At 45.0% G+C, this 27,340-nt stretch overlaps 1 protein-coding gene across 3 annotated transcripts in view; it reads left to right on the top strand.

The window, feature by feature from the left end:
• tmtc2b (transmembrane O-mannosyltransferase targeting cadherins 2b) overlaps nucleotides 1-27,340 on the top strand; it is a 103,806-nt gene that overhangs the window by 42,789 nt on the left and 33,677 nt on the right. For 2 of the 3 annotated variants that reach the window (XM_086208164.1, XM_086208166.1), the window contains exon 2: nucleotides 5,024-5,600. In XM_086208164.1, coding sequence (XP_086064290.1) covers nucleotides 5,024-5,600 — 577 coding nt within the window. Of the gene's footprint in view, nucleotides 1-3,562; nucleotides 3,726-5,023; nucleotides 5,601-27,340 lie in introns of those variants that run through there. The other variant, XM_086208165.1, reaches the window with a different exon arrangement.

Raw genomic sequence — 27,340 nt, forward strand, 5'->3', positions numbered from 1 at the left:
ACTCGGAGTCTGGTACATAATCCCCTGTATTCCCACAACAGCACAAGTAGCCTGAATTTTTGGGCACACGGCGTCGCAGCATGGCCAAATGCAGTGTCACAACGAACCTGCGGTGCCACAGAGCCTGCAAATATTCCACATTTGTCAGGGAACACCTCAGCAATAATTCCCCCCATTTCTTGGATATGTATGTGTGTTGTTTTCAGTGCAAGTCTCTTCAGAAAATGAGCATTCCCACTAAAAAGAGCAATTCAGTCTCAATATCTGTGCGAATACATTGTTGACTGGCTTTAGTTTTGCCTTAACCCTGAGGAAGTGTGTCACTCTCACGCTTCTTCCTGGTAAATGTCTCAAATGACTGCAGTGGCCGCTTCCATGCACGGCACCAAGCTGCTGACCTGGAGTCAGTCGTGCTGCAGTGTCCTGCTCAGAGACACTTCGAGCTCCTCCTGCTGCCACATGGAAGGCACATTTACTACCCACAATGCCAAACTGGCTTTCTTAAATCGTAGCTCATGTTGTCTTGCTCTCTCATCCAGTTGGAGTCACTGATTAGTGTACTGTGTCCTCCTGGAGTGTCGTTCAGCTTCTTGTGATATTCTCAGCCAGCAAATCTCTCCCACCTTAAATAAAGCTGTGCTCTTTTATGCTGCAGATGTGCTGCCTGTGCATTCTTTGATGGTAATGCTCTCTCTCTCTCACTCAGACTTTTATTCTGGTCGTACAGGTCCGTTTCGCTCCCAGCCTCATCTGAAATTCATCGACTAGTTGTAAAGGGAGATTCCGGAGGACACGTCCTTGCCTTTCAATCTCCTTTCCACTGTCCAGTCTCATCTCCTCTGCATCAAAAAGCCATTCAATCAACAACTGGAGATTGCCTTTTTACGGGGGATCGTGGCGTCACTGAACCTTGCTGTTTCCCTCTGCCCCGCCGCTGGTGGATTCACAGTAAAAGTCAAACAGCCTCACAGCTAAAACGGTTTGCTCTTGGTGATTATTTCTCAGCTAAGGAGATAAGATAATAGAATTTTTCACGGAGGTTCCTAGAAGAGGCCAGGGGGGGGGTCGCCCACACAACACATGGATTTACTCTCCACACAAGCAACTGTCCTTTGTTAGAGGCTCATTCATGCAAATGTTAAATTCTGTGCTGCTGCTGCTACTAAGAAATGATCCATTTCATTTTGTCTCACACAATCTGACGATGAACAAAGAAGAAGTGCCTCATAAAGAAAGATGTGAGCTTGTGTGGCGTTGGGTTGGGCTGCAGATGATTGTTGTCATTATTGATTGATCTTTTGATTATTATCTCATTTAGGAAATCATCTATCAGGAAATGTTGTGCACTTCATCTCTTGACACATGTTGAGATCAATGCCAAGTGCACACGGCCCCTTACAAATAAAAAAAATTATATGTTTGTTTTATTTGATCCCTAAAACATCATAAATAGGGGACGATCACTGTTTCCCTCACTCCAAAATGACATCATCAAATGGCTCATTTTATCCTGACCATCAGTCCACAGCCCATATTCACATTCAAAAAGCTGAAACTTGGTAATGTGATCATTGTCTTCTTTAGAATAACAGAAAAAAAACCATGATTTGAAATGAAGTAGCATCTCTCTGCCTCCTTCATCTTTACTGACTCAGCCCACGTTGAAATAATCAAACAGCTCCCGCTCGTCTGAGGATGGAGACGTTGTAGGATTGTTAGTGGCAGCGAGCAGATGAGGATAAGGGTGCAATGATGGGAGGTGGATGAGTTTCTTTGGGGCTTCTCTTCTAAGTGGCCACATGATCCTCTTGTTCCTCTGGGAGTCTCAGATTAGAGGAGGAATGTGCTCCCAGCTGGAAAAGGTCCTCGTGCTGCCGTTCTGCTGAGAAATAGTCCTGGCCAGCAGCAGAAACTCAATCTCCCTCCCCAGCTGTGCTGTTAATGCCATACGGGTCGGGTCTGATGGTCAAGTCCTGCTTGGCTTGCAGGGAAGTCAACATTTGCTAGACATCAGGAAGAAGAGGTTGGCTTTAATGTAAATGTGGGTTTGTTGAAGTTGTTGTTGTTGCAGATTGGGTGAAGAGGATACACCCCCACCCCCCCTTTCCCTCCTGGTGAAACTCGGGCAGGATGACTCGGGGAGCCGAGGCTGTAAATCACCCGGGTTTTGACTGGCTGGCACCGGCTTTTATCTTGGCTGTCGCTGCCAGAAAATCTGCTGTGGCTGTGAGGCAGTGTAGAACATATCTGACCTCACTGTGCGATGGAAAAGAGCACACACGTCTCCAGAGAGGCTTCGAGTTGGAATCAAGCCATAACGCATCATATGTGAGCATCTTGCAGTGAAATGAAGCGCTCACTTGACGAATAGGCCAGAGAAAATAAACTCCTCCGTCCGAGTGGAGAGCTACCTGGTGGAGGAGAGACGCCCGTGTGCTGACAGTCCAGGTCTTTCTCCTACATCCCAGCTGATTACTGCTCGGCCCCCTCCAGCACCCTGGGGCCAGGCAGATTTTATTTCCCTTTAGTCCATCATAAGACTGGCTACTTCTACACCCCCTCTCAGAGCTGGTTCAATGCAGCGATCTGCGTCACGCCAAACTCCCATAAGTCCCCAGGTATTGAGATGTGGCAGGACATCAGCAGGCTCCTGCCATGCTAAAATGTAATGCTTAAGAGCCTCTGAATGGCTGAGGAAGCAGTTCATTTCTCTTGAGTTAACAATTTCTTGGTTCATTCGCTTCTTTCATGTAAGCTTGTTTTAATTCCCGTTTTAAGGAGTATCATTTACTTCCTGTCGCGTGTGGCTCCACCACACCTCTGTCGTGCTCAGCTCTGTTTGAGCTAATTGAGTGTGTTAATTGTGATTGCCGCGAGGACACGTTACAACCTGGATGTGGTGCGCTTGGCTTGTAATCACATGCCATCTGTCACGCTGAATCACAACACCTCGGCTCTGCTATTCCCAGCCACTCTGCGGGGCCTCGGTGCTGTGGCTTCTTCCCGAAGAACGCCGGCTCTCACCGCTTTTTGACCAAACCAGTTCCAGGACCGGTTCATCGGTGGTGCTTGAGTCTGAACCAGTTCTACCTGTTTTGACAACTAAAGAAGCAGCTTTTGGTGGACCAAAAGCCGGTTCCAGGGTGGCACCAAATGGTCTAGACCAGGGGTTGGCAATCATGTGCCATGGAGGGCCGTGTGTGTGCAGGTTTTCCTTCCAACCAAACACTTTAACAGGTGATTCCACTGATTAACACTCTTCTATGGCTGAAGGTGTGTTAATCAGTGGAATCACCTGTTAAAGTGTTTGGTTGGAAGGAAAACCTGCACACACACGGCCCTCTGTGCACATGGTGGCCCACCCCTGGTCTAGAACCAAGCAGCACTTACATCACAAGTGTCAAACTGGTCCAGTAAAGGGCCGCGTGGCTGCAGGTTTTCATTCCAACCGAGGAAAAGCAACACCTGAATCTACTTAAATCAATCAAGCTGTGTCCACACAGCTCATTGGTTGGATCAGGTGTTGCTTTTGCTGGGTTGGAATGAAAACCTGCAGCCACGCGGCCCTTTACTGGACCAGTTTGGACACCCCTGACGTTACATGATCATCGTTATTATCTACAGCCTTTAATAAGAATCAAATAATTCTGCAAGAAATCCAATTTTACGTGGTACATGTTTCTAATTGCAAGTCACACGACACTTAACAGGCACCATCTCAGTAAGTAAGTGAGCCAAAGATGAGCTAAAACTTTCAAAGGATGTTCCTTTAAACCTGCCCCTTTATCTTAATGAGATCTTGTTAAGTGAACTGTGATGATTATACCTGAAATTAGAGGAATATACTTCCAAGGCTTTGATGTTTTTGGAGTGTGTGTTTAGCAGTTTCGGTGATCTCAATAAACTCTATATCTGTCTTCACGAGCAGCACAAATGCGTTGGACTACTTGTGTTTATGGCAAAATAAGATTGCAAAACCTGAAATGTTGAGACGTCCGTTGAAGGTTCGTCTCTGCCTGAAGATTTCACGCCACCTCACCTGCAGCTCCGGGGTGAAGAGGCAGTAATGCTGCTTGTATACTGGAGGTGTCCAGTTAAGTCACAGTTTGGTTTTAAGGCCTTTGGAACCACAAGCTGGTTCTTCAGTGCTTTGCAGTTTGAACAAACTGGGAATTGGCAACAGGTTCAGTTTGGTCGAAAAGAGGAATCTGACAGACTCCCCGCAGGGTCTAAAACCTGTAAGCCCCCCTGTGGAGAGAACCGTGCTACAGTTGACCGCAGCTGGCCGTCCCCCTCAGACACTCACACGCACAGCTTGTGGCTGAAGTAGCAGCATCAGGTTAGGTCACCGAGGTTCGTCCCAGACAGAATGAAAGTCAATTCAGCCCCCTATTTAGGAGCAACGCCTGCCAAGAGAAGCTGAAAGTACACGTTTGGTTTAAACTGTTATGTCTGTATTTGTCTGTCTTGCGCCATTGATGCTTTTCAGACATTGGCAGGACGAGCACGAAGCTGCCGTGTGGACATCACCTTCCGTCTAAGCTGCATTTTGCCAACATGGCGTTCCCCTGCTGTGTGTGCCTGCATTTGTTTGTGGTTAAGGGCGTGGTTCTCTTACCTAATCCCCAAGAGCAAAGCCGTAAGAGCTGTGGCTGTGGTGGCAGAGCTGCCTCCAGGCTCAAGCTCACCCTCTGATTTTGTGTTGCCACATCACCACACTGTCAGCTGTAAACAAATGCAAAGTTTCATTTCATAGCAACCTCTATTTTCTGCTTAGTCTGCGCTGGTAAAGAATAGCTGTGCTTCCTCCTCCGAGAACCCCGCCAGTGGAAATATACCCTAAACACTGCTTTCACTCGGAGCACATCTTACTGAAAGTGTCGTTGTGGTGAAGCTGTCAGACGGTGATGCAGTGTGACGTTGATTAAATAGAAAAAAATGTCAGTCTGAAGATTTTATCTCTCTATCTGAAGTCTACGTCATGATTTTTCCTTCTGTAAACTTTCTTCCTCTCTCTTTACAGCCGTGCAATCAAGACCAATCAGGACCTGCTTCCAGAGACCCCCTGGACAAATATCTTCTATGACGACTTCTGGGGCACGTTGCTCACACACAGTGGCAGCCATAAGTCTTACCGGCCCCTCTGCACGCTGTCCTTCCGCCTCAACCATGCCGCCGGCGGGCTCGAGCCATGGGGTTACCACCTGGTTAACGTAGCCTTGCACGGGGCGGTGACAGGACTGTTTACCTCGCTGGCTCACCTGCTGCTCGGCAGAGGTGTGTGGAGCCTGCTGGCTGGCCTGCTCTTCGCCTCTCACCCTGTCCACACAGAGGCGGTTGCAGGGGTCGTGGGTCGGGCTGATGAAGGAGCTGCCCTGTTCTTCTTGCTGTCCCTGCTGTGCTACATACATCACTGCAAACTGCGAGGCCATGCTGGATCCTGGCGCCTCGTGGCGTGGTTCCTTGGCAGCCTGGGCTGCGCTGCATGCAGCATGCTGTGGAAGGAGCTCGGCGTGACCGTCCTGGCTGTATCAGCGCTGTACGACATCTGCGTTTTCCACAGGCTCAAACTGCGACAGGTCGTCATGCTCCTCTACAAGGTAAACAGTTTGTTTTTGCCCCATGGTGCTGTTTATTCACGTGCGGCTGATTTCCTGCACCCGCTGCCTGGCTCAAACACTGGCCAACAGCTCTGGAAATTGGATATCTATATGGGTGTGTGTGCTGCCTGTGTTAGCTCAGTATGTGTGTGTTTTGTTTGCCTTTCATCACAATATAATTTCCCATTGTATGCACAGCTGTGTCGCTCAGGTCAGACTGTTGTGTTTTCCATGAAACACTCGGAAACCTACGACTTGGAACAGCAAAGAAAATAGAATCTTTCTCTGAGTGTGTGAACATTCGCAAGGATGCTTTTAGGCTCTCAACATGTGAGCCTGATGACTTAACACATTTATTGGTTGAGAGGTGAATCTGCTGGGTGTCTGTTAATCCCGACACACAGACACCAGCTAAGTAATTCCAGTCAAACTGTCCGTCCACCTTCTAAGTTACTGCTCTGGCTGTGTGTAACCATAGCGACAGGGAAGCTGCTAATTCCATTTACAATTTATTTAAAGTTAACAACATCTGACAACACAGACAAGTGACATAAGAGAGTATGCAGGAACACCTTTGCTTTAAAATAAGAGGAGGTCATTAAAAACAGGACGCGGTCAGCCAACTGCTGAAAGACTCTTGTCCAGGAGATGGAATGTGTGAAGCTTCATGAAGACGCTGTCATGTAATGTTGGCGTAGCATCAAGCCTTTGTCTCAATGTTAAAAATACATCTGATGCATCCACCATAGTGCTTCCGTGTGTCTGATCATACACGACAAGTCTCATGTCACATTTGGGAATTAACCCATGTTGGATGGATGATGGTTATATTAATGATAAACACTATTATTTTTACCTTTCATCCCGTTCACACAAAGATTGCAACTCCTAGTGTACAAAGGCATTAGAACATTAAATCATGTCATGTTAACAATCAGTAAAACACTCAAAGCAGATTTTATTGAAAAGTGCAGCAGAGAGCAAATGCAAACACAAGTCAATAGATTTTTAATGCGAAATACATGAACATAAACCGTCTCATTATTTTTCTTGCTAAGTGAACATGGTGTAAGTGGGGTGACGCCCTGCGTGAGCGGCGCCCTGCTGCCACCCGCTCACTCCTGATCATGGACACGTTCATTTCTAACAAGGAAGATGTGATTAGATGAGTGCGGATTGAAACATTGCCTCGTTGGTTCTTGTCCTACCGTCTTCAACAGTCACACACACACACACTGTGTTGTCTCACATCAACAATTTCCTCCTCTGGCATTCACAACAAACATAAAATTCAGGGGGACTCAAGCCAGTGAGAAGTCAATTACGCTGAATCAGTTGTGAGAATGAATAGCGTTCGTATTTCTAGTGTTTATTATTTTTGGGCGGATAATGACCTCGTAAAACATAATAATAAAACATGCTGCTTGCCACATCTTAGGCATCAGCACTGGAACACATTATTCCGTGCATGTGTCTCTCAGCTTTCACTCTGGGGGGGGTAGATGCATGCAGGAGAAAATAAAAAGTAGGTGATGTAAAAAGTGTGAGCCGTGTTAGATTTTCTCAGTGCTTTTGCTGCAGTTGACCATTAAACCACCTTTCCCCCCCCAACACCACCAGTCAGCAGAGTTTACTGTTTGCGGCTCAGTCAGTGTGACAGCCTGGACTCTCCCAACATCGCTAATCCAACCAGACACGAGCCCAAATGTGACAAAAGGGCCTCCAGAGCTGCGTGAGAGTGTGGCTGTTTGGTACGCCTCAGCAAAGAGCGACACTGCTCCGACAGTTTATGGGTACGCAGGAATACTGGCAGACAAACAGAGAGATGAAAGCAAGGAGAAGAAAGTGATCATCTGAAGAGTAAAGGAAGACCCTCCTTTTGAGTGCTCGGCCCGGTGCAGAGAGGAGGAGCCTCAGCTGCCTTCCTCAGCATCACCTCCTGATTCATGCCTCATCAGCCCATCCGCTGCTACGGGAGGACAAGACTTGTAATGGCTAACCAGGAATGGCCAGACAAGAGAGAGAACAACTTCACAACTGACAGCTTTTTTCAGAAAATCCACAAACCCGTCTAATCAAATCAGGGAAAAAATGCATGGGACTGGCAGATAGCTGCACTGGAGCCCTTTAGATTCCTCTCATGGCTCATAGCTTCCCCGCAGCCCGCGCGTCTCATACCGATCATGACTTCTGCCCTTCATTCACAGCTCTTATGTGTCATATTGTATCACCATGACCTATTTAGAACTATTCTGAAGCTTGGAAGTTGGTTATTTTCTGATGGAAGCATTAATTGATGATGATAAGTATGAGTACAGACATGAGTGCACTGAAGCAGCCATCACCAAGACAGCAGCACTGCACGATACGTGGAAAATATATATCAAACATGAAATATGCCTTTCTGTGACGTTTTCATGACATGGATTCACATCGTGATGGAAGTCAATATTTGATACTGTGCAGCTCTAACAGGAAGGCAGGGGCGTACTGCACCCCTCCAGGAGAACGAGTACACTGAGGAGGACTGACTCTCATGTTGGAAATAAACATGTTAAAAACAGATAAAGACAAAAGATAAAAAGATGTCAAATGAGTCAAACAAAGCCATTATACAAATTGTACAGTGTGGAGCGGTAAACCTAAACACCCCTGAATTTTAACGCGTTTCTGTTCCTCCTCGCACGCCGACTCAAAGTGATTTCGTAGTAATTTCCACGTTTGAAGTGAATGAGTCATCAGAACGATACACTGGAGTGGTGAGGATACAGATCCTATTCTATGAAATAACAAATTTGGCAACAAGAGTGTTGTTGTTTTTGCAGTGGGAGGGAGGTTCCAGTCGCCTCACAGCGGGTTAATTTTGCGTTGAGGATACAAACAGGGAACCGTGCGGGTCGTCGGGCCCCTTTGGAAGCTACTGATTCTCTTTCTGTTGAGCGAAGTCTGTAAAACAACATATTTTCTGGAAGGGAGGTTCCCATGTATGGCTTGATTTTTCCTGATGTGCAACTTTGGGCTGACAATTGTCATTATCATAGCATGTCATTTAGTCGCACCACGGACGGCATGAAAGGCCTGAGAGCTGTCAGCGTCTCCTCAATCATGTTCATGTGGGAGGTTTCTGTTGTGCAATGCTTGTCAGCCTGTCATGTCTCGCTGCTTTGTGATCATAGGACAGATTCGTATGTGTGAGAATTGTGACCCAATATGTTCTCATCAGACGGTCCACTGTTGCCACAGATTGTGCATTTATTTCTCTTTTTCTCCGGGAAGAAAGGCGCTCGCACTGAATGATGATGATGTTGAGCGAAAAAGGGGGTTATTCTGGGAGTTATTCCTCAGGGCACATTGTAGCCTTCAGCCGCCTGTGTGAACATTAACTTGTGAAGAGAGCTGAAAATGATCAGAGAGAAAATAATTCCAGTTCCCCCTCAAGTTGTGGTTTGAAATCTATCAGATGCTGACAACTGGGATGCTAACTCCCTAAACCAAAGTGTACGGATGGGAACGCTGCAGCGTGACATGAATGACCTGTGAGAGCAGTCACCACGTCCCGTCCTTCACCTCCGTGGAGTCTTTCAAACCCAAATGCTGACTGCTAGTGTGTGGCTGGCACTCCGTTTTAATACGATTTCTTCTCAGCTGAAGTCATTTGACATTTCCATGCTGGAAATCGTGAAATGAGCCGTTATCTGATTGTGGCTCATATGAGATCTTAGTATCAGCTGCAGATCCTCCTTCATGTCATTAGGGCCTCTGTGGGCAGTTGAAGGTTCTAGGCAATCAAGTGGAGAGCTTCACTATAAGCAGGACCTCATAACTCATTTAATCAAGACTTTAACGGCAGGCACGCTGCATAGAAATGAGAGACAAGAGATGACGTGCCTGCATTTATTGGTCCTGGGTTGGGAGGCGACCGTCCTCCTAGAAACGAGCAGTCGAAAATACAACCGACTGCCGACGCTGATAATGAGGTGATGGATACCATCCAGCCGCCATTGAGGGAAATCACTTGACGCATCATAAAACATCTTTTTCAAAACTGTTTTGTTTTAGGAGCTAAAGGAAACATGTTTATGTGTGGAGTCAGAGGAACAGAACAAATGACTTCTCTGGTCATTTGGGTGGAGTAATCTAAAACTGGCGTGACAAATCTTGGCCATGCATGAAATAGAATTAGCCAATGATTGCCTTTCTTTAAGGATTTCAGCAAATTCACAGGCCAAACTAGGGAAATAGAGACACAACAGAGGAGTGGTACCCCAATTAGCTCAGAACATATTGTCAGTGTGAACAGTCATTGTTCAGTGTTCCGTCCATGTCTGCAGTCACAGCTTACATGGATCCATTCATGAAATGGAATTGTCCCGAGGCCAAACATAATCTTAAAGAGATTAGGCCAACACTTGCCAACTTTTCACTCTGCAGGAGTTCATGTGGATATTAAATATTTGCCTCGTTGTTACGTCCAGACTGAAAGCCAGTTCCAGTGTAGAGCTTCGTCTCACGAGCGAGATGAGACTGGAAGGACCACGAGAGAGGAACCGGGATCTGAGGCGCTGGAGTCGAAGCGCTCGGCATCGTCAGCCTTCATCTGGCGCTCAGCTGTTATCAAGAGATCCTCCCTGAGTTTTAGAATATGTGATTAATTGCAGGGCTCAACCAATGTAGTAATCCAGTTGATATTAGCTGATATCAGATATAGAGTAGGCGTCAGCCAGGCCCGAACAATTAATCATCCAGCCCATATCATAGCGGAGGGAACATTTGCACTGATGTGACTTTGAACAGCTGAAGTTACGTCTTGGTAAGCAGTCAAATGTTCTGCTTCCAAAACACACCTCCGTCACGAGTATTCTCCAAACGTGTGACGACGTATCGCTCCCTCTCTCACGTTTTACCACCCATCAATCAGTAGCTGCCCTAAAACCCTGTATCAGCTGGGCCTTGATTCATTTGACCTCCTCAGCCACGCAGCGTTAACTGGAGTTACTCATACGAATGTGGACAAGAACAGTAGAAATGCAACATCTTTGCCGCCAGCGTGTTTGAGTCATACCTCACACTTCCAGCCTCAGCTTCTTTCACTCAGACGTTCTTGATTTCATACACCTGCATTATTTTATTTGATTTACTAACCACTGGGCTATAGAGCCTTTCCAACAAAGAAGGTTTGCCTTCATATTGTGGTGCAGTCTGCAGAAACAATGCTTCTTTTCTTCTAGATTAGGTCTGCAATAAATTGAAACGCAACCCTTGAGGCGCTGTAATCTGCTGTAAATGCTCAACAACTCCTGTCCTCGCCCTGTTCCACCCTGCAGTCATTAGTGTGTGTGTTTAGCGCAGCACCCAGCAGCACTTCCACTGGCGATATCGTTTGCCAGCTTCCACTGTGTTCTAATTTGATCTCTTCAAGACAAGTTGTCGTCAGAAGCATCTGTCAGTAATTAGTTTACTCAGGCTGACCTTTGCAGTGGTGATATTCTGCATTTGGGTTTGATTAAAGCTTTTATTGCTGTGTGTTGAAATCTTCCCAGGCAATGAGTTTAGATCATTTAAATGCAACATAGTTGGCAGTTGTCAGTGTTGTGACTACAGTTTATGTGGAAAAAGGGCTCTTTACAATACCATTTCCTGTTAGTTAATATGCTCATTTTCAATTAGTGATACGAAAACACAATTAAAGCTCCAAAGTTACTTGAAGAATCTCAATTTCAATTGAAGCATTTCAATGTGGTATCAACGTGTTTTTTTATTTTTCAGAGCGCAATGAAGTAAATAGTCTGTGTGTGTGTGTGTGTGTGTGTGTGTGTGGGCGTGTGTGTGTGTGTGTGTGTGTGTGTGTGGCAAACACCAAGTCCTCAGGTCACACACACACACAGGTAATGGTAGACTCCCTGTGCAAATATTTAACCACAAAGAGAAAGTGTAGGTGAGTTCTTTATTCCACTCTCAGCCCTGAGAGTCGCTCTACAGAATGAGCTGCAGCACCTGAGGGGCCGACCGTGATGAGAACAACCTTTTGATAACATGATACAAAGTTCTGAGGCTTTGAAAATTTAAACCAAAAGAGGAGAATTAAGTCGGTGATGTCATGTGAGGGACGGAGCTGAATGCTGTGCATCCACTAGGACAGCTTGAGTACATGAAGGCTTGTGTATATCCTCAGAGAAACTCAAGACGTCCCTTTGAGGTCGCGATTGTCCAACGTCCAATAACAGCCACTGGAAACCATTTTCAAATCTGGGCCGAGACCCAGCTGGCCCGTGGTTAATATCACGCTTACACACTTTATCCTTTCACACCTCCTCTTTTCTGTTCACACTTTGGCTATTATTGCAAGGTCACTGCTTTAGGCTTGCGTGTGTGTGTGTGTGTGTGTGTGTGTGTGTGTGTGTGTGTGTGTGTGTGTGTGTGTTCTGCGTGTGGCTGGTGACAGAAGTGACAGAGTTTACCTGAGCCGTGAGCTCATGTGTGGAGCTGGTGAGGCCAGGGAGACCTGACCTCAGGCTTGTCAGCGATGGGGGGGTGATGGGAGGCTCGTCTGTGCATGTGTGTGTATGCGGTTCATGTTTATATGGCAAGGTGTGTGTGTGTGTGTGAGAGAGAGAGAGAGAGAGAGAGAGAGAGACTTGTTTACAAAATGACATCCACACATCTTTTGCAGGGTTTTACATGAGATAAAAGGCAGCACAGCCCAAACATTCTTACCTGAGGCTCCACAGATGCGCCTCTGTGCTCCAACGGCTTCTGTCATGGCGTGATAGATGGGCTTAGCTCATGACCCCTCTCCTGGCCCATCTGCCTCCAGCATGGGGACACACACCACTGCTTCTGGCGTGGCTGAGCCGTTTGAGGGGTGTATAGTGGCAACACAGGGATAGAAAAACAAAAGGTTTTCCTGTTCTACTCTATGAATTAGGGAGCCAAGACCAGTAGGAACATCCATAAACAGCTGCCTGAGGTGGAGTTTAAACACCCACCAGTCAGACACCATCATCAACAACAATCTCTGGCAGGGAACCTCAGGAGAGGGAGATGGGGAGGGATTGGCCACGGACTCGGACACCCAGTAGGGATAGAGCCCCCAAGGCATGATTCAGGCCCAGGACCAGCTGGCACCAGGACTCCGTGAAGGATGGGGCGAACTTGGAGTAGAAACTGATCAGATTCTTTGGTAAAAGAATCAGTTGTAATTTATTCCTCTGGTCCACAGCTTATGGTCCATGAAAAAGGAACAGTGGCTGTGAGTAAGTAAGTGAGCAGAATGGTTACATCGTCTGAAATTGAGTTTCAATCTGAGAGGGTGTTCTCTTCTTTTCTTTTATTCTTGAGAATATTCTGCCGAAGGCTAACAGAGGAGACATTCCACACTACTGATTGAACAGGTCTTCAGACGCCTGAATGTCATAGCTGTTGAGCAAGTGCAACCACAGTAATAGAAAGTGACTTGAATTTCAGTCTACTCCTCATTAGGCATAAGCAAAGCTGACAGGCATGGTGCCGGCGAGGGCCAACACCATGACCCTGACTTTACTTTTGGAAACCAAAAGAAAGAGAATAAAAAAGTAAAATAAAGCTTGGGGCTTTAAATATTTCACATTGTTTCTTGCCTCGCTTCCTGCTGAGAATGAGCTGGCACCCCAGTTCTTTTTAGAACCGGCGAGTCAGAGAATCAATAGTAGCATGTTATTTGCGTGTTAGAGAGGAATGTCCCGCAGCACCAGTGTCCTGCGGTATCATTCTACTGCCTGCTCTTGTGATTTTCCTGCGATCAGCGAGCACTCACAGAAAAAAAAAAATCACTTCACTCATGTTGTTCAAGAAAAATAACACACTCACTGTAATGCAAGGCTGTTCATTTTAGTCGATTCTGACGTGCTGCTCTGTGTCATACCTTCTTTTTCATTTAGCAGCATTTCCCTCTTTTGATAATCGAGCAAGAATGACCGAAACCAAAAGGGACGCAGTTCAGACTGTATTAAAAACATGTGTGAAGGTGTCATGTTGAAGCAGTGTTGAGTCACCGTGTGGACTGGCGTGGTGGCAGTGTGAACGCCAGTCAGGCGGCTCGGCATGGAGCTTCCGTGTGCAAGCTGCTGCAAGGGTGCGAGCTCGTGACTTTGTCATGAGACAAGTGTGTTTGCCTGAGCGCTCCAATCTCCAGGTGGACTTTGGCCTCGTTAACAAACGGGCTCTTTTCCTGCTCTGTTTATGACACAATATTTATTGCTACCTTTTAAATGATGCTTTGATATGATGTGAAGTTTCAGCCAATAATAATAATAATGATAATAATAATAATAATAATATAAATTTGTTATCAAATGTCTCTTAGATCTTCACGACTGCTTCAGCCGACAAATAAAAAGCTGGGAGCTCAGAGACAGAAATACAACAAAGAAACACGGTCGAAGGAGAGGGGGTTAGATGAGGGCGCCAACACTGAAGAGGTAATAACAGAGAACTACGTCAATCAAAGAGAGTGAAAAGGGAACTAAAATATCTCTTTTTGTTTCTGACAGTACTGTGTAGATTTCTGAGACCAAACATAACCTCAACCTGACTGAGGGTCTGTCGATTTACCAACGGGCTGTCACCTCAACAGTAGAAGCTGAAATCTTTCCTTTATTACGTCCGTAACTGTCTTTATAAAACACATTATGGACAAACTAACTCTAATGTTGAATAACCTGTTGATGAGCAGAAGTGTGAGGTCTACAGCCCTAGCCCTGACCTAGCCACCTAGCATCAGTGAACCAGTCAGTCTGCCCCGCCCCCCTCTGATGCACGCACGCCACTGCAGGTGAGCACAAACCCTGACAAGGAACGCTCTTGTTGATCGATGGCACATTTTGGCGTGATACTGCTGGTCAGATCGGACCTCTAAATACTTGATCGTCATCGTCCTGCGCTTATCTGGTTGGTCCGCTTGTATTCACGATCTTGTTCTTTCGGTCATTACTCATGGCTCATGACCACAGGTGAGGGTTAGAAATACTTGATCATAAGAACTTATCAAACATGCCGTTCTGTTGTTGTTTAGCGGTGGAGGGTCGTGCACATGTAGTCCCAAGAAGACAGGTGATGTCACTGCCATGTGTGTAATTGTAGCTAGGATGTACTCCATTAAACCTGAGTGCTAGTTGATTGTTCAAACCAACTCCAGACTTGACTTCAGACACCCGACACTTCAGCTGGGGTGGAAATGTTGCGCTGCGTGCGCTTCCCTTCGTCATCGGTAGTCTTGGGTATTTGACAGCAGTCTTTCTGCTGTCCAGGTAACATCCGTGTGACACACATGAAAACCAGAGTAGATGTCCAGTTGGGATCAACATCCTGGAGTTGCAAAAACACAATGTAAAAGAAGCACAGCTCAAACAAAACTTGGTACAGTCCCGATACAGGACTCCTGGTGTGGGCAGGGCTGTTGCATTGTATTTCTAATGGCTTTATTATTACCCAAAGTCAGGACATGAGTTTATGATCATGGATGTGCCTCCTCCATGAGAAAAACACAAAGAAGACATTGTGACTCTTTAAGAGTTCAACAAATCAGTTCCAGTTGGGACGCAGACCCAGGCTACTCCAAAAAATGGCTTCCACTGTTCGCACGTCCTCTCCATCTTTCTCTCATGATGAGCTTGTCGCTCTGAGCACACAGCAACCAGTACAATGCGTATTTAACAAAGTGCAAAAGAGTCAATGTGATCTTGGTCATTAGTGTCAAGTCAGAGGCTGGAGATGCATTTTGAGTCATCAAACACTACCCCACATTCATGTCCACACATGAATGTGAGACAGTACAGCAAACCGGTCTGCAGCGTCCTCTCAAAATCCTCCAGCAAAGATAAATCAGTGTTTTATGATTTCCCCACCTCCTTCCCTTTCTCTGATTGGCTCTGACCCTGATCCATCTCACTCCACATAGGTAAAGGCATCAGGTACTAGGAGGACCGCAGGTCGGTCGTCTAGGGCTCCCAGTCAGCATGCCACCATTTCCTCCAAGGTCAGGATGAATAAGGCCCTTTCACTCCCAGTTTGTTGTCTGACTTGCTCAAATAAATGGTTGAGACCTCCTCACCCCTGGGAGCAGCAGAGCCTGTCAGTGAACGCAGCATCTCTGCTGAAGTCCCTCCAGGGCTTGCAGTGCCGTGTCTGACAGCGCTAGCGTCAGTAGCAGTGCTAGCCCAGCCACCGGTGCTGTCTGTGGAGGTACGAGCATGTTAGATGCATTAGAGGACGCAGGATGCTGAGCCCAGCGTGCAGCTGTGGACAACAGATAATGGAAGAATCACCTGTATTACCTCATAGATCAGTGCAGACTGCTTTATCGACATTCCCACATTACCTTTATTATACACAGTGATAAATGAGCAGCCAGCGAGCTTTCCTGGGATCAAGTACATGCAGATTGTTGGCCTGCAGCCAGAGTGCAGCTCTTCAGCTATTTTCCCCTCATTGCTGCTCTTCCACTTCTCTCTAATTGTTTTCTATTTTTTTCTTATTTTGCTGCTGAGTTGCAGCTTTTGTCCTGGAGCATTCATTCAAGCATGTGGATTAAATGGTCTCTGGCCCACGCCCACTTCTGATTTCTCTGTGGGTGACACATTGGATCGATTATCGCAGCGGTGCAGGGAAGCCACGCGGGACTTGTTTAAAACACGGGTTGGTACAGTGGAAAAAGTCGTCCTCCTCAATAGAATTTGTGAAAGGAAATATCAGTGGTGTAAAGACTCATGTTGAGTCTTTCATTCTGTGTGATCAAAGGATGCTTTAGTGAGAATCAACATGTTGAATCCGCCCGAAGCACCTCTGTAAGACAGTGCAAGTTATATTATTAAAGCACCTTTGGGCATATCTCATTCCCATTCACTGTGCATGGAAAACTTGAGCAAATCCGATCTAATCGATGTAGGAAATCCTGTTGCACACAGACTGTCGCACCAAAAGGATACATAACAAATGCATCTGCCAGCACATCTGGGAGTTCCTCTCTCCATCCAGCACAGTTTATGTACAAAGTGTCAATGGAATATCAATACTCGCATACTATACACTATACCCATGTATCTGTACTGCTTCAGTACATCTTGGGTCTACAGTAGATTGGTCCACTTGCAAGTTGATAAAGTTAGGACTGCAACTCATGATTGTTTTCATCAAGGAATATTCTGCCAAGCGTTTTAAGCATCAATCAATGAATAGTTTAGTCTGTTTCATGTCGACAGCATTTGAAGAATTCTCTCAGTTTCCCAAAAGCCAAACGTGACGCGTTCAGTCAACCCAACAGTGCTCCAGGAAAAGGATATTTTTTAACAATTGAACATCTCTACCACTCGCCAACATTTTAGTCAATCCAAAAAATGTTGCTGAACTAGTCCACATTTAAAGTGTAGAGACCAGAGGGCAAGAGCCGAAAGATGAGCTGCACAGCTAGCTGACATATAAGGGTGTGTGTGTGTGTGTGTGTGTGTGTGTGTGTGGAGTGACTTGATGTTTTGGAGGTTTGTGCCTCATCTACTTGGCTGTGATTTTGTACTGCAAATACTATGAACTATACTACAAGTGAATTTAAATGTACACCATCAGTCAATGTATTAAAACCACTGACAGATTTAGTGGAGTGAAGGCTTGTGATACAACAGTCAAGCTGCCATAAATCCTCCCCTCACCAGCACTATAATGTACTCTGACATATAGTGGGTGAGTTGTGGTGCTATACTGAGAAGCCTCTCGAATATTTTCTCCATCCCATTTTTATAAGTATTAGATTGACAAAACACCAGGAGCACCTCGCAGTAAATCTCAGCTCTGTTTAACAACGCCACAAATTACAGCCTCCAAAAAATAATTCAACACGTCACTCGAAGAGATTCAATGCAAAGTGAACATTGTAATTCTCATGAGGGGGATTGACGACGGCGCTGTTGTATAAAAAGTGTCTGTGGCTTCATCTTTTAGCTGATTGCTGCTTATGGATCTCTGGGCCTCTTTTTAGTTCACGACAGGACAGTTTGAAGACAGCTGCATTAAATGTAGATTTTTTTGCTTGACTACTAATTATGTAATACTCATCCCCCTTGTTAAGTTTACACAAGTATAATTTACCTTTACCTGTTGCGTAAAAGTAGAACACAACAATTTATATCCTTTGTACTGCAAATTTACTGTAAATGTGTAAAACACGTATGTTCACTGTTGGGTTAATAATTAAATGTCAACAAAACCCGTTTCCGCCTTTAAGTTATAATCATGAAGTGGAAGTTGATGGCACCATGTTGCCATGGCGATAGAATATTGAATGTTCCCTGTGCAATTGTCTTGTGTTCTGTGGAGGAGGCTTGATTACACCGTATAAGGCAAGAACTTTATTCTAGCTGACTGAAGTATATCTCAATCAAAAGATTGAATACATCAGCCAAGTTTGCTCTTAAGACTTGCATACTTTTCAGGATACTTAAGTATAATTTTGTTAAGTATATCTTTGGTAAGAGCGACATGTAAACTGAATGCAGCTTGTCGTATTTTTAGTTGCAGCGAAGTAAAGCGAGAGCACACTGGAATCAGCTCGCTCCGTGGAAGGGTTATCATGGCCAGGCGCGTCTGCGCGGAGACGTGAAGGCTCAGACACTCACACAGAGATGTCTGGCATGCTCCCACATTATTAAAGGTTTTCTGTCTCTTGCTTGATCTCTCTACGCTCTCTTTCTCTGCTCCTCTTTATGTTTCGCTCTTTGCGGCCATCTTTGATTTACCATCTAAGCTGAAAACGACAAATTACAGCAATTCCATGGTCCCCAAGTGACTTTTATGATTCTATAACGATTTTCTGATGAATCTCATGTGTTGTATAATCAACAACAAATGGCGTGGTGTCGCTGGGATGTGGTGGTCAACCATAACATGACACACCAGATAGCTATTTTCAAAAGTGGTTCAGGGAGGAAGAATGCAGCAGAGCAATTTGCTTGGCTTTGGAACCTAGCGCTGGCTTTGTGTCTTTCCTTCGTGCGTGCGCTGGAGGAGCTTACGGCCTCTCTAAACCCTGCAGTACAATGGCTCAGATCTCCCAAATGCGCAGTAATGACACGGAATCCATGCATGGACAGAGCAAATCCAGTTTGTACATAAATGGCCCCTCTCTGAAACCATAAATCCACATTTTTATTTTCTTTTGGTTCTGTAAATTCCTTTATTTATCAATGAAGTGCTCAAGAACCCATGAACAGCACTGAATAAAAAGCCGTCTCACCCCCCCTCCACAGAGCTGGATTGTCACAGCAAATTTGCAGCAGTGGTCACACAGTCTAGTCGGCTCTCAGTGCAAATAAATAAGGGAAGCAAAAGACCAGAAATCAGGCACAGTGCGTTTATTTTTCAAGCATTACTGTGGTTTCACTCAATAAATATCTCTTAAGAAATGGTAAGGGTTGAGTCGACTTTGGTTTTCCATCGTCATTATGTTCACATTGTTTGGTGCTCCTGACCGTCATGCCCTCTCGGAGTAAGACAGCTGATCTAATGACAACCAATGAAGACATTCATGTTGACGACTTTGATTTTTGTGCTAAACCTGACCTCGAGGGGACTGTGCAGCCAACACATTTCTGAGCTGAAAACAATCGAAAAATCAGGCTGTGTGGCGATTTTCTCTCCACATTCGACCAAGAGACAAACTTCAAGAACTGAACAGATTTTATTTCAAGATTGTGAAACATTGGGAGTTGGGCTGTCAGACGGTTAAATCATGAACTAACAGACTGCGCGGTTCATCTGGCTTACTAACACTTTTTGTATCAGTTCAACTTTTAATGAGGTTATGAAAGGATACAGTGGTGGAAACATGAAAAAAGAAGCCATCTTAACATCTGTAATCACAAAGTATTCGCAAAAATGAAAACTTGACTTCATCATCTCTTGCTGAACATAGCGGGATGTGTCTCTCTGCACTCCTTAGATTGCCACGTCTGATTAGCGCTGACGACAAAATAAATGTTCTGTGACTACGGCCCAGCGAGGAGACGACCTCCTCAGACCCCTAAACCGGGGTCATCTGGTTTCAGCATGAAATGGAGACGTGTTCTAGGATGATTGGACCATTGGAATTTAAGTGTGTGTAGAGAAATCAAATTAAAGTGAGACAAGTTAGAACGTAGAGTGAAAGTTTCAAGGAAAGTGATTCCTGTGTTGCCTCAGTGATTATGAATAATAAAAGCTGACCAAGTGTGTGAGCTGGCGTGTTTTTATGATATTGTGGTCGGAAATTTTCTTGCTTGGATTTATTAGATTTAGCTACTTACTGTATGTTTAAATTCCCTTGTATTTTCAGTAGATGTTTGGAGATAGACGGTAAGAGTTCATTTTCATATTAAGCAGAGAAATATAAGCTATCAGTGATTTTAGTTAAGATAGGCATCATATACAATGTTGTGTTATCCGTCTCTCTGATGCTGTGGTCTTCTATCTCCTCGTGGTTTCATCCTCACCACCAGAAATCCCTTTCAACTTGTGTCTTTAATGTCTCACAGTCTATAAATCCAAAGGATGTCCCATGGTGAATTCCATTTTTTGGGCTTAGATCAACATTGAATGTTGAACTTCTGCAAATATATCCCAGAATATTCTTTGTTTAGGAGTATTCTTTATACTGTGCTGGATCTCAACATTGTAAACCGACCTGCTCTGCTGCTCTGGTGCCTCTGAGCCACTTCCTCTTCCTCCATATTTGTGATCTATCTATCTGCCCCGCCACACCAGCTGACTTGGTGGGTTTTTCTGATGGGTTCACAAGGGTTAAAAGCTTTGATGGTGAGCAGGGGGAGGCAGCTGCACTGTGGGGTTTGACCCATTGGCCCGTCGCACCATGCAGCCGGTGATCCATCTACTTAAAGGTGAACTGAGGTTCTGAGGCTTATATCGAGTTTTTCTGTCCTACGGTGAGAACGGCATCAATGCAGCTTAGCTTAACTGCGTGATGAAATGAGGAATTTTATTGTATGTGCCTTGAGATGGTAGACTGTCCGATTTGCGTGAAACGCTGCACTCAGAGGACATCATGGTCAGATGTCTGCATACGTCTTTTAAAGTCGCATGGATCTCAAGGAAAGGTTTCCCAGCTGCAGCAATCGATGGATTCCTCGAAAATCTGTTAAGAATATGAGGAAAAGCAATGTATCCAATATATAGTGTCAACCAAAACATTGAGCTATCTTTTGATACCCAATATTTATCCACAACTACAAAAAAATACAATTACAAAGATGCATTGTGATATTAGAATATCAGGGAAGCCAACACAGCCTCAGCAAAGATCATGATCGGATGTGCAACAGAAAAGCCAGTCACATGTTGGAGGTACTGACTGATGACTCAGACGGCTTCAAAATGTGTTGACTGTAAATATTAATTATTATCAAACCCTGAAAATCAATCAGGCCCAAACGTAACGATACTGCTAATTAAGTGGGTTCTATGAAGAGGCAGCAAACAGCAGGAGAGTCATGACAAAAAAAACATTTGATGTTATGGTAGCCAATTAAAGATGGAGTGATGTTGGCTTGGGCTGCGCGTTGGTGCAGTGGTCAGCACTGTCGCCTCACAGCAAGAAGGTTCTGGGTTCAAGTCCCGGCTCGGGCGCGGGGTCTTTCTGTGTGAGTCTGCATGTTCTCCCTGTTCCTGCGTGGGTTCTCTCTGGTACTCCAGCTTCCTCCCACAGTCCAAAGACATCAAGAGGGGACCAGGTTAATCCAGCCTCTAAATTGATTGTAGGTGTGGCTGGGAGAGCCAATGGTTGTCTGTCTCTATGTGTTGGCCCTGAGATGGACTGGTGACCTGTCCAGGGGGAACCCCGCCTCTCGCCCGTAGCCGCTGGGATAGGCTCCACCCCCTGCGATCTTTAATAGGAATAAGCGGAAGACAATGGATGGATGGCTGGATGGTGATGTTGGCTTAGCTAACAACAACAAGCTAGCAGCAGTAACTAGTAGTCTCCCATCAAAACAATTAGCTGTTAGCTTTGCGTGGTAAAAAGCTTAACATGAAAGAAGCAGGCTTTCTTCTGTACAAAGATGAAAAACTCAATGTCACTGTGTCATGAAGATGTCTTGTAAGTTCCAGAAAGTTCCCAAATCTAACTCTGCGTCATGAATGACTCAGAAAACAGCTAGCAGGACACACACGCTTTGTTTTTTTTAACCAACTTACTCACAGTCCACAGACAACATGAGCCAGATGTTGTTCATCCACGACTCGCGTGATATCCTCTGGCTCTGATCTTATCTTGGCTGCTGACGATCAGGTTTTTACACCTGAAACTTAGAAGAGGGGATGAAAACAGAAACGGCTGGTAAGAGCAAGACAAGATGGAGGGAGACTTTGTAGTTCATCACCCGCAAACTTGAGTCGTTGATCCATCGGTCAAAGGGGTGAGGACATGAGTGCAGGGATATCCACACATGAAACTGTTGGAGAGATGTTGTCTCCACTGTGTGTGTGTGTGTGTGTGTGTATGTGTGTGTGTGTGTGTCACAAAGGCTTTGAAGGTAGTTTCACTCTCTGATTGGTGCCCTGTGCTCATTTTCACTCCTGTTACAAGTCAATTATTGTGAAGCAGGATCTTGATGAAAGACCCTGCACAGACAATTGATCTCAGTAATGATGAAGAGGAACGGCGAGGTCAGGCGTGCCGCTTCTCCTTTCACGGGTTTACTCTGAGGTTCAGGCCCGTCTGATGGGCTTGTTAGATCCACCGGGTGATTGATTGCTCTTAAAAATATGGTGAGCATCAGCAAATTATGCATAAAAGCCTGTGTGTAACCAGAGAATACGGCGCTTTCTCCACACAAATTAATTAAATTTCTCCCTGAGCTCTTTCCACTTTATTTGCCACAGCACCTCTTTCACAACACCCCTGTGGATGTGGAAAAAAACACTTTTTGATTGAGTTTTCTATCCAGTTATTTCAACCTAACCAAAGTGTTTAGTGGAAAGCAGGCACAAATGGGGATTCTATAATTGGCCTGTTTTGCATTTTATCTCCAAGGATATTTCCTTTGCAAGCTCGCTTGCTTTATAAAGACACAATTGTTTCAATTCTGAACTGATTGTATCTCCAACACTTCAGGGGAGTAAGAAACTCTGCCCTCGTTCCTCTTGTGCTAAACCACTTATTTGAAACTAAACTGGATTATAGACAAAAGACACAAAAGTGGAATGCTTTGGTTTTTCTGCGTAATAGAACTCCAGCACCAGGGAGCTGTTGCCTGGCTGGTAATTGAAATTATGCTTTGGTAGACATATTAACCATATAAGAGACAGTGTTCATGTTTGGTTTTTATTTTTATTCAAGCGATAATAGACATCGGGTTCATGCTGTCCCTGAGTCCACCCTCCAGATCATCTCCAGAGCGATTCCTGTTCCAGCTCGCTGCCTAGATTCACTTTTTTTCCCTTAGAAAGTCAAAGCAGTTGGCAAAGTAGGCCAAGAGGAGGAGAAATGAGGTTACAAGTGTGTGTTGAGGTGCTGTCAAAGGACTGTTTTATGTTCTCAGTACTGCCCAAAGACTTTATCCATGCACAGAGGGGAAAAAAATGGAATCTCAATGTGCAAATGCAGCAGAAGAATGTAAATGAAACACTTCTTCAGGATGGATGTGGTTACGGTGGTGGTGTGTGAGTGTGCGTTGTGTTGGGGAAGACTCAGGATGACATATTTGTCACGGAGCCACGTGTGAGTATACGTGGGAGTCATGCCAGCTTTTTTGTCAAAGTAGCAGAAGAATTACTGCAGGCCTGTTTACACAAACTCATTCCAACCTGTTGCTCCATCAATGATGTTCACTTGGAATCGTTTGGTTGGGAACCCCCTGGCCCAGGGTCTGGTTCTGGACTCTGATGCTGTCCTATCCAGACCTGCACCGATAACCAGTTTGTCAGAAAACATATGCATGCTTGGTACATCATGTCACGTGACACTGCTCAGCCTTTCAGATCTCTGCATGGCCATAGATGTGGCTCCTGGATTTACTTTGTGAGGAGAGAAAACAGGAACCTACAACTGTCAGAAAGATAATCCAGTGTGAGTATAGAGTTCTCACCTGATGCTGTCTAATGGATGGACTCGTATACGATGCTTCAGTGTGAATGAGCTGCAGTTCAAACCCAGCGTGCCTCCTGTGTTCCAAGGCAATTATTAAAAACAGCAATGTGAAGCACCACTGAAAGAAAAAGGTTTAGGCAATCACACCCACTCAAGCCTGATAAAAGTAGAAGGCAGCCGAAAAAATCCAGTGGCTGTTCTTTTATTTGAATTTTCTAAAATTTAGCAATTTTCTTTAAGGTCCACATTTTTCAAAAGCTCTACTTTTATTTTATTTTGAAATCCAGCTCTTATTTTCAGGTCCTTGAGAGAAGAGCACTTAAATTGACCAGGAGACATCTCCGGTTCAATGTACAGTAAAAACGCTGTTGGATATTCTATATACTGTATCGCTGTTTTAATTGTACTTTTCTTCATTTGATTTGACAGTCAGTTCATACACATCAAGAATCATACCACAAATTAACAGACATTATAATGTTTCAGACTTTTGCTTTTGAAATTCTCACCAACTGAACCCCTCACCTGCTCTAGCAACATAGATGTGAACACAAATGCAGAATCTGGGAAGGGACGAGTTTCTGGTCAGAGGCATTTGGATTCTCTTAGTGGTTTGAGTCGTATTTGCTAATCAAACCCAGTCGGTGTAGAGACGAGGAGCGTGCCTGAGTTGCATTCTTAGAACCTGTCTGCTCTCATCTGACGAAGGCTTAGCTTTTTAGTTTCACCTGCATTTATGAAACTATCCAGTCGCACACTCTGTCTGAACTCCATTCTCATATCAAAAATTGCTAATCTGCTCACAGAGGAGGAAATCTATCCATCCATCCATCCATCCATCACTCCTTACCCTTTGTCTATCAAAGGCGGGGGGGGGGGTATCTCAGCTGACTTTGGGTGAGAGGCGGGGTTCACCCTGGACAGGTCGCCAGTCCATCACAGGGCCATCAGGAGCAATTAGGGACTCAGTATCTTGCTCAAGGATACTTGGATATGGTCACCGGGGGAAGCATGGATTGAACCAGCGACCCTTTGGTTGCTAGGTGGCCATGCTATCTCCAAGCCATGCCGCTCCGGAGGGGGAAATCGTAGCCCAGATATCCTCCAACCATTCTCCATAACTTAAAAATAGTGACAGCTTTTCTCCCAGTTTCTCACCTCTCTCTTTGGTTCATGCAAGGGCCAGAGGTGACATGAGAGCCGTAGAAGAGCCCTGTAAATCTGGCCAGATCCCCCTGAAGCAGTGATTGAGACGTATTAACGCTGCTCAGCAAGCCTCATGGCAAAGTCTGCTGGAAGTGCAGCCCCCGAGGCCCACAGTGCACTTCAGTCCACTTCACTTCCTAGTGCAGTTTCTCCTCGACTGCTTGGATTGACGGGTGGCCACATTGCCTCTTTTCCTTTTCCTTTCTAAACAGACTCCCTGCTTATATTGAAACCTGGTGTGAGTTTTAAAAACATTGTTGATGTTCTCCATCCATTTATCCGTCCATCTAAATGCTGACAGATGTTGAAGGTAGTTTGAAGCGTTAGGGGGTTTTATTTGCCGCTAATATTGGTGGGGAGTTCCATCAGGGTAACATAGCAGTGTTGCAACTTCCAACTGTGTCAGGTTTAATTGATGGACTGACAGAGTTGTATTGTAGAGGTTCGTCAGAGTGGGTTCGGTGTGTTACATCACACCTGAAGTCACACAGGCAGAACAAAAGTCAAGGTGAAGGAATCTTAAACCATCGATTAAACGACTGAGAGGAGATTCCAACTCCTCCTTCATTTGGTTTTAACGCTGGGGCTCCGCCCCCAGAGCGCCTTGGGGGTCTGGAATGTTTCCTTCCCACTACTTTGATAGAATGTTTTTACTTTTCACTTTTTTTTATCTTATCAAGTCTGATCTTGATCATCCCTTCCAAATATAATACAAAATAGTGATATTCCATATAAAGCCAGGGCCCTGTTTTTGATGATGACCCCAGCCTGGTATATGTAAATGATGAGAAAGCATGGCCATGATTTAATGCATTCATCTTTGTTTGTTGTGTTTTTGGAAAGTGTCCAATTTTAAAACAACAGAAATCCTTGTGATGACCTATCGAGGACAAAAGCGCCTGTTTGGACCTGCTCCTGGTTTTGTCCTGCTGCTGTCACAGCACCACCTCATGCTCTCTATTAAAGCCTTTCATTCTTGCCCACTGGCTACAGAAGCACAGCCCCTGCTGCATCCCGCCGTGTCCCAGCCAGCATGTCCACGTGGGCCCCAGAAGCCATTTCTCTTGTTTGTCCCCTGGGACAAATTCATGCCATTATCCTGATTCCCACTGCATCTGCAGGACTCCTAGCTTTTACAGTTCAGCTTATGAGCCGATGCTGAACCTGATGTCTCTGATAAAATACTGGAAAGAGTGTATTCACAAAAGGATTGCACCGCTCCTGCGCCAGCCAAACGTGTAAATAAAGACTGGAAGGGCTTGTCTCATTCACTCAGCTACCGCTGGTGAAATGGCGCTGGCAAGTAAACAGCACCTCAGTGCTCCCGTGGTATTTGCATGTATTTTAATGAGGTAATATGCATACATTTGGAGTAGAACATGTCTCCTTTCTATGCAAATGAGATTCAATGCAAACAAAGTGTAATTCACAAGCACCGCTGCTAATAGCAACACACAGCTACGGCAGGAATATTAGCATCTTCTAATTGAAGTGCGTCTATAATACCAAACAAAGGATCAGGCATCAGCTGATCTCAGGCAGGTCCTGGTGGTATTTCCATCAACCCAACTGGAACATGGTCAATAATAACGATGGCTTCACAGTCTGGGGGTCAGCTCCGTTAGAAGAACTTTTTTCTCCCGATTGTGATCAGGACATTTTGAGAACACCAGCAGACTGGGATATTAAAGTCCAGAGCAGGCTACAGTTTGTCTCCTCATGCTGGAATTCTTCACTACAAGTTTGAAAAAGCGCATCAAAAATGCACCTTGTTGGTCAGGAGCCCGTCAGGAAATTACTTGGTTCTTCCCACTCATTTGTTTCTCTGAATGTGTCAAAAGCAAATGCTCTTTATTCTGCGCCACACGGAAAATTACAATTATCCATGTGCAACAAGGCAGACTGGGGCTGGTTTCTAATCTTTATGGGTGTGCTTGTGCAGTAATATTGTTATATCATCATTATTATTAAAGTAATATTATCAGCGCAGTGTCTTTTCTGAACAGTACTTTGGTGCAAATGATGCACCGTTCATGGTGCATCTGCAGTCTCTACCTTTGCATGGTTTACCATTGGTAAAGACCCCTGTTTCTTCTGTTTCTGGGCCATGGGCCATCTCACAGTCCCTGGAGACAAAAGTGTGTATTGAGATGTTGTGGTGCAGAAGATGACACGGTTACCTACCCCGTCAGCAGACCGAGCTGAGGATGGTTTACAGTCCTGTTCGTTTGAGTTTATGTCGGAACCCTCGGTGTCACGATGGTTTTCAGGCCAAACTAGAACCAACATGGCTTAAATGTCCACAGCTATTAGGTCTCTACAGATTGTGCTTTGATTCTAAGCTCTTCTTCAATAGAATTTAATAAAAATGTATCCTGAATGTAGCATTTTATTCTAGACATGAAAAGACTTTCTTTATATTCTATCTTAT

The sequence above is a fragment of the Aulostomus chinensis genome, chromosome 7 (genome assembly GCF_037954235.1).
Source record: "Aulostomus chinensis isolate RoL2024-O1b breed Wild chromosome 7, RoL_Achi_v1.0, whole genome shotgun sequence".
Lineage (NCBI taxonomy): Eukaryota > Metazoa > Chordata > Actinopteri > Syngnathiformes > Aulostomidae > Aulostomus > Aulostomus chinensis.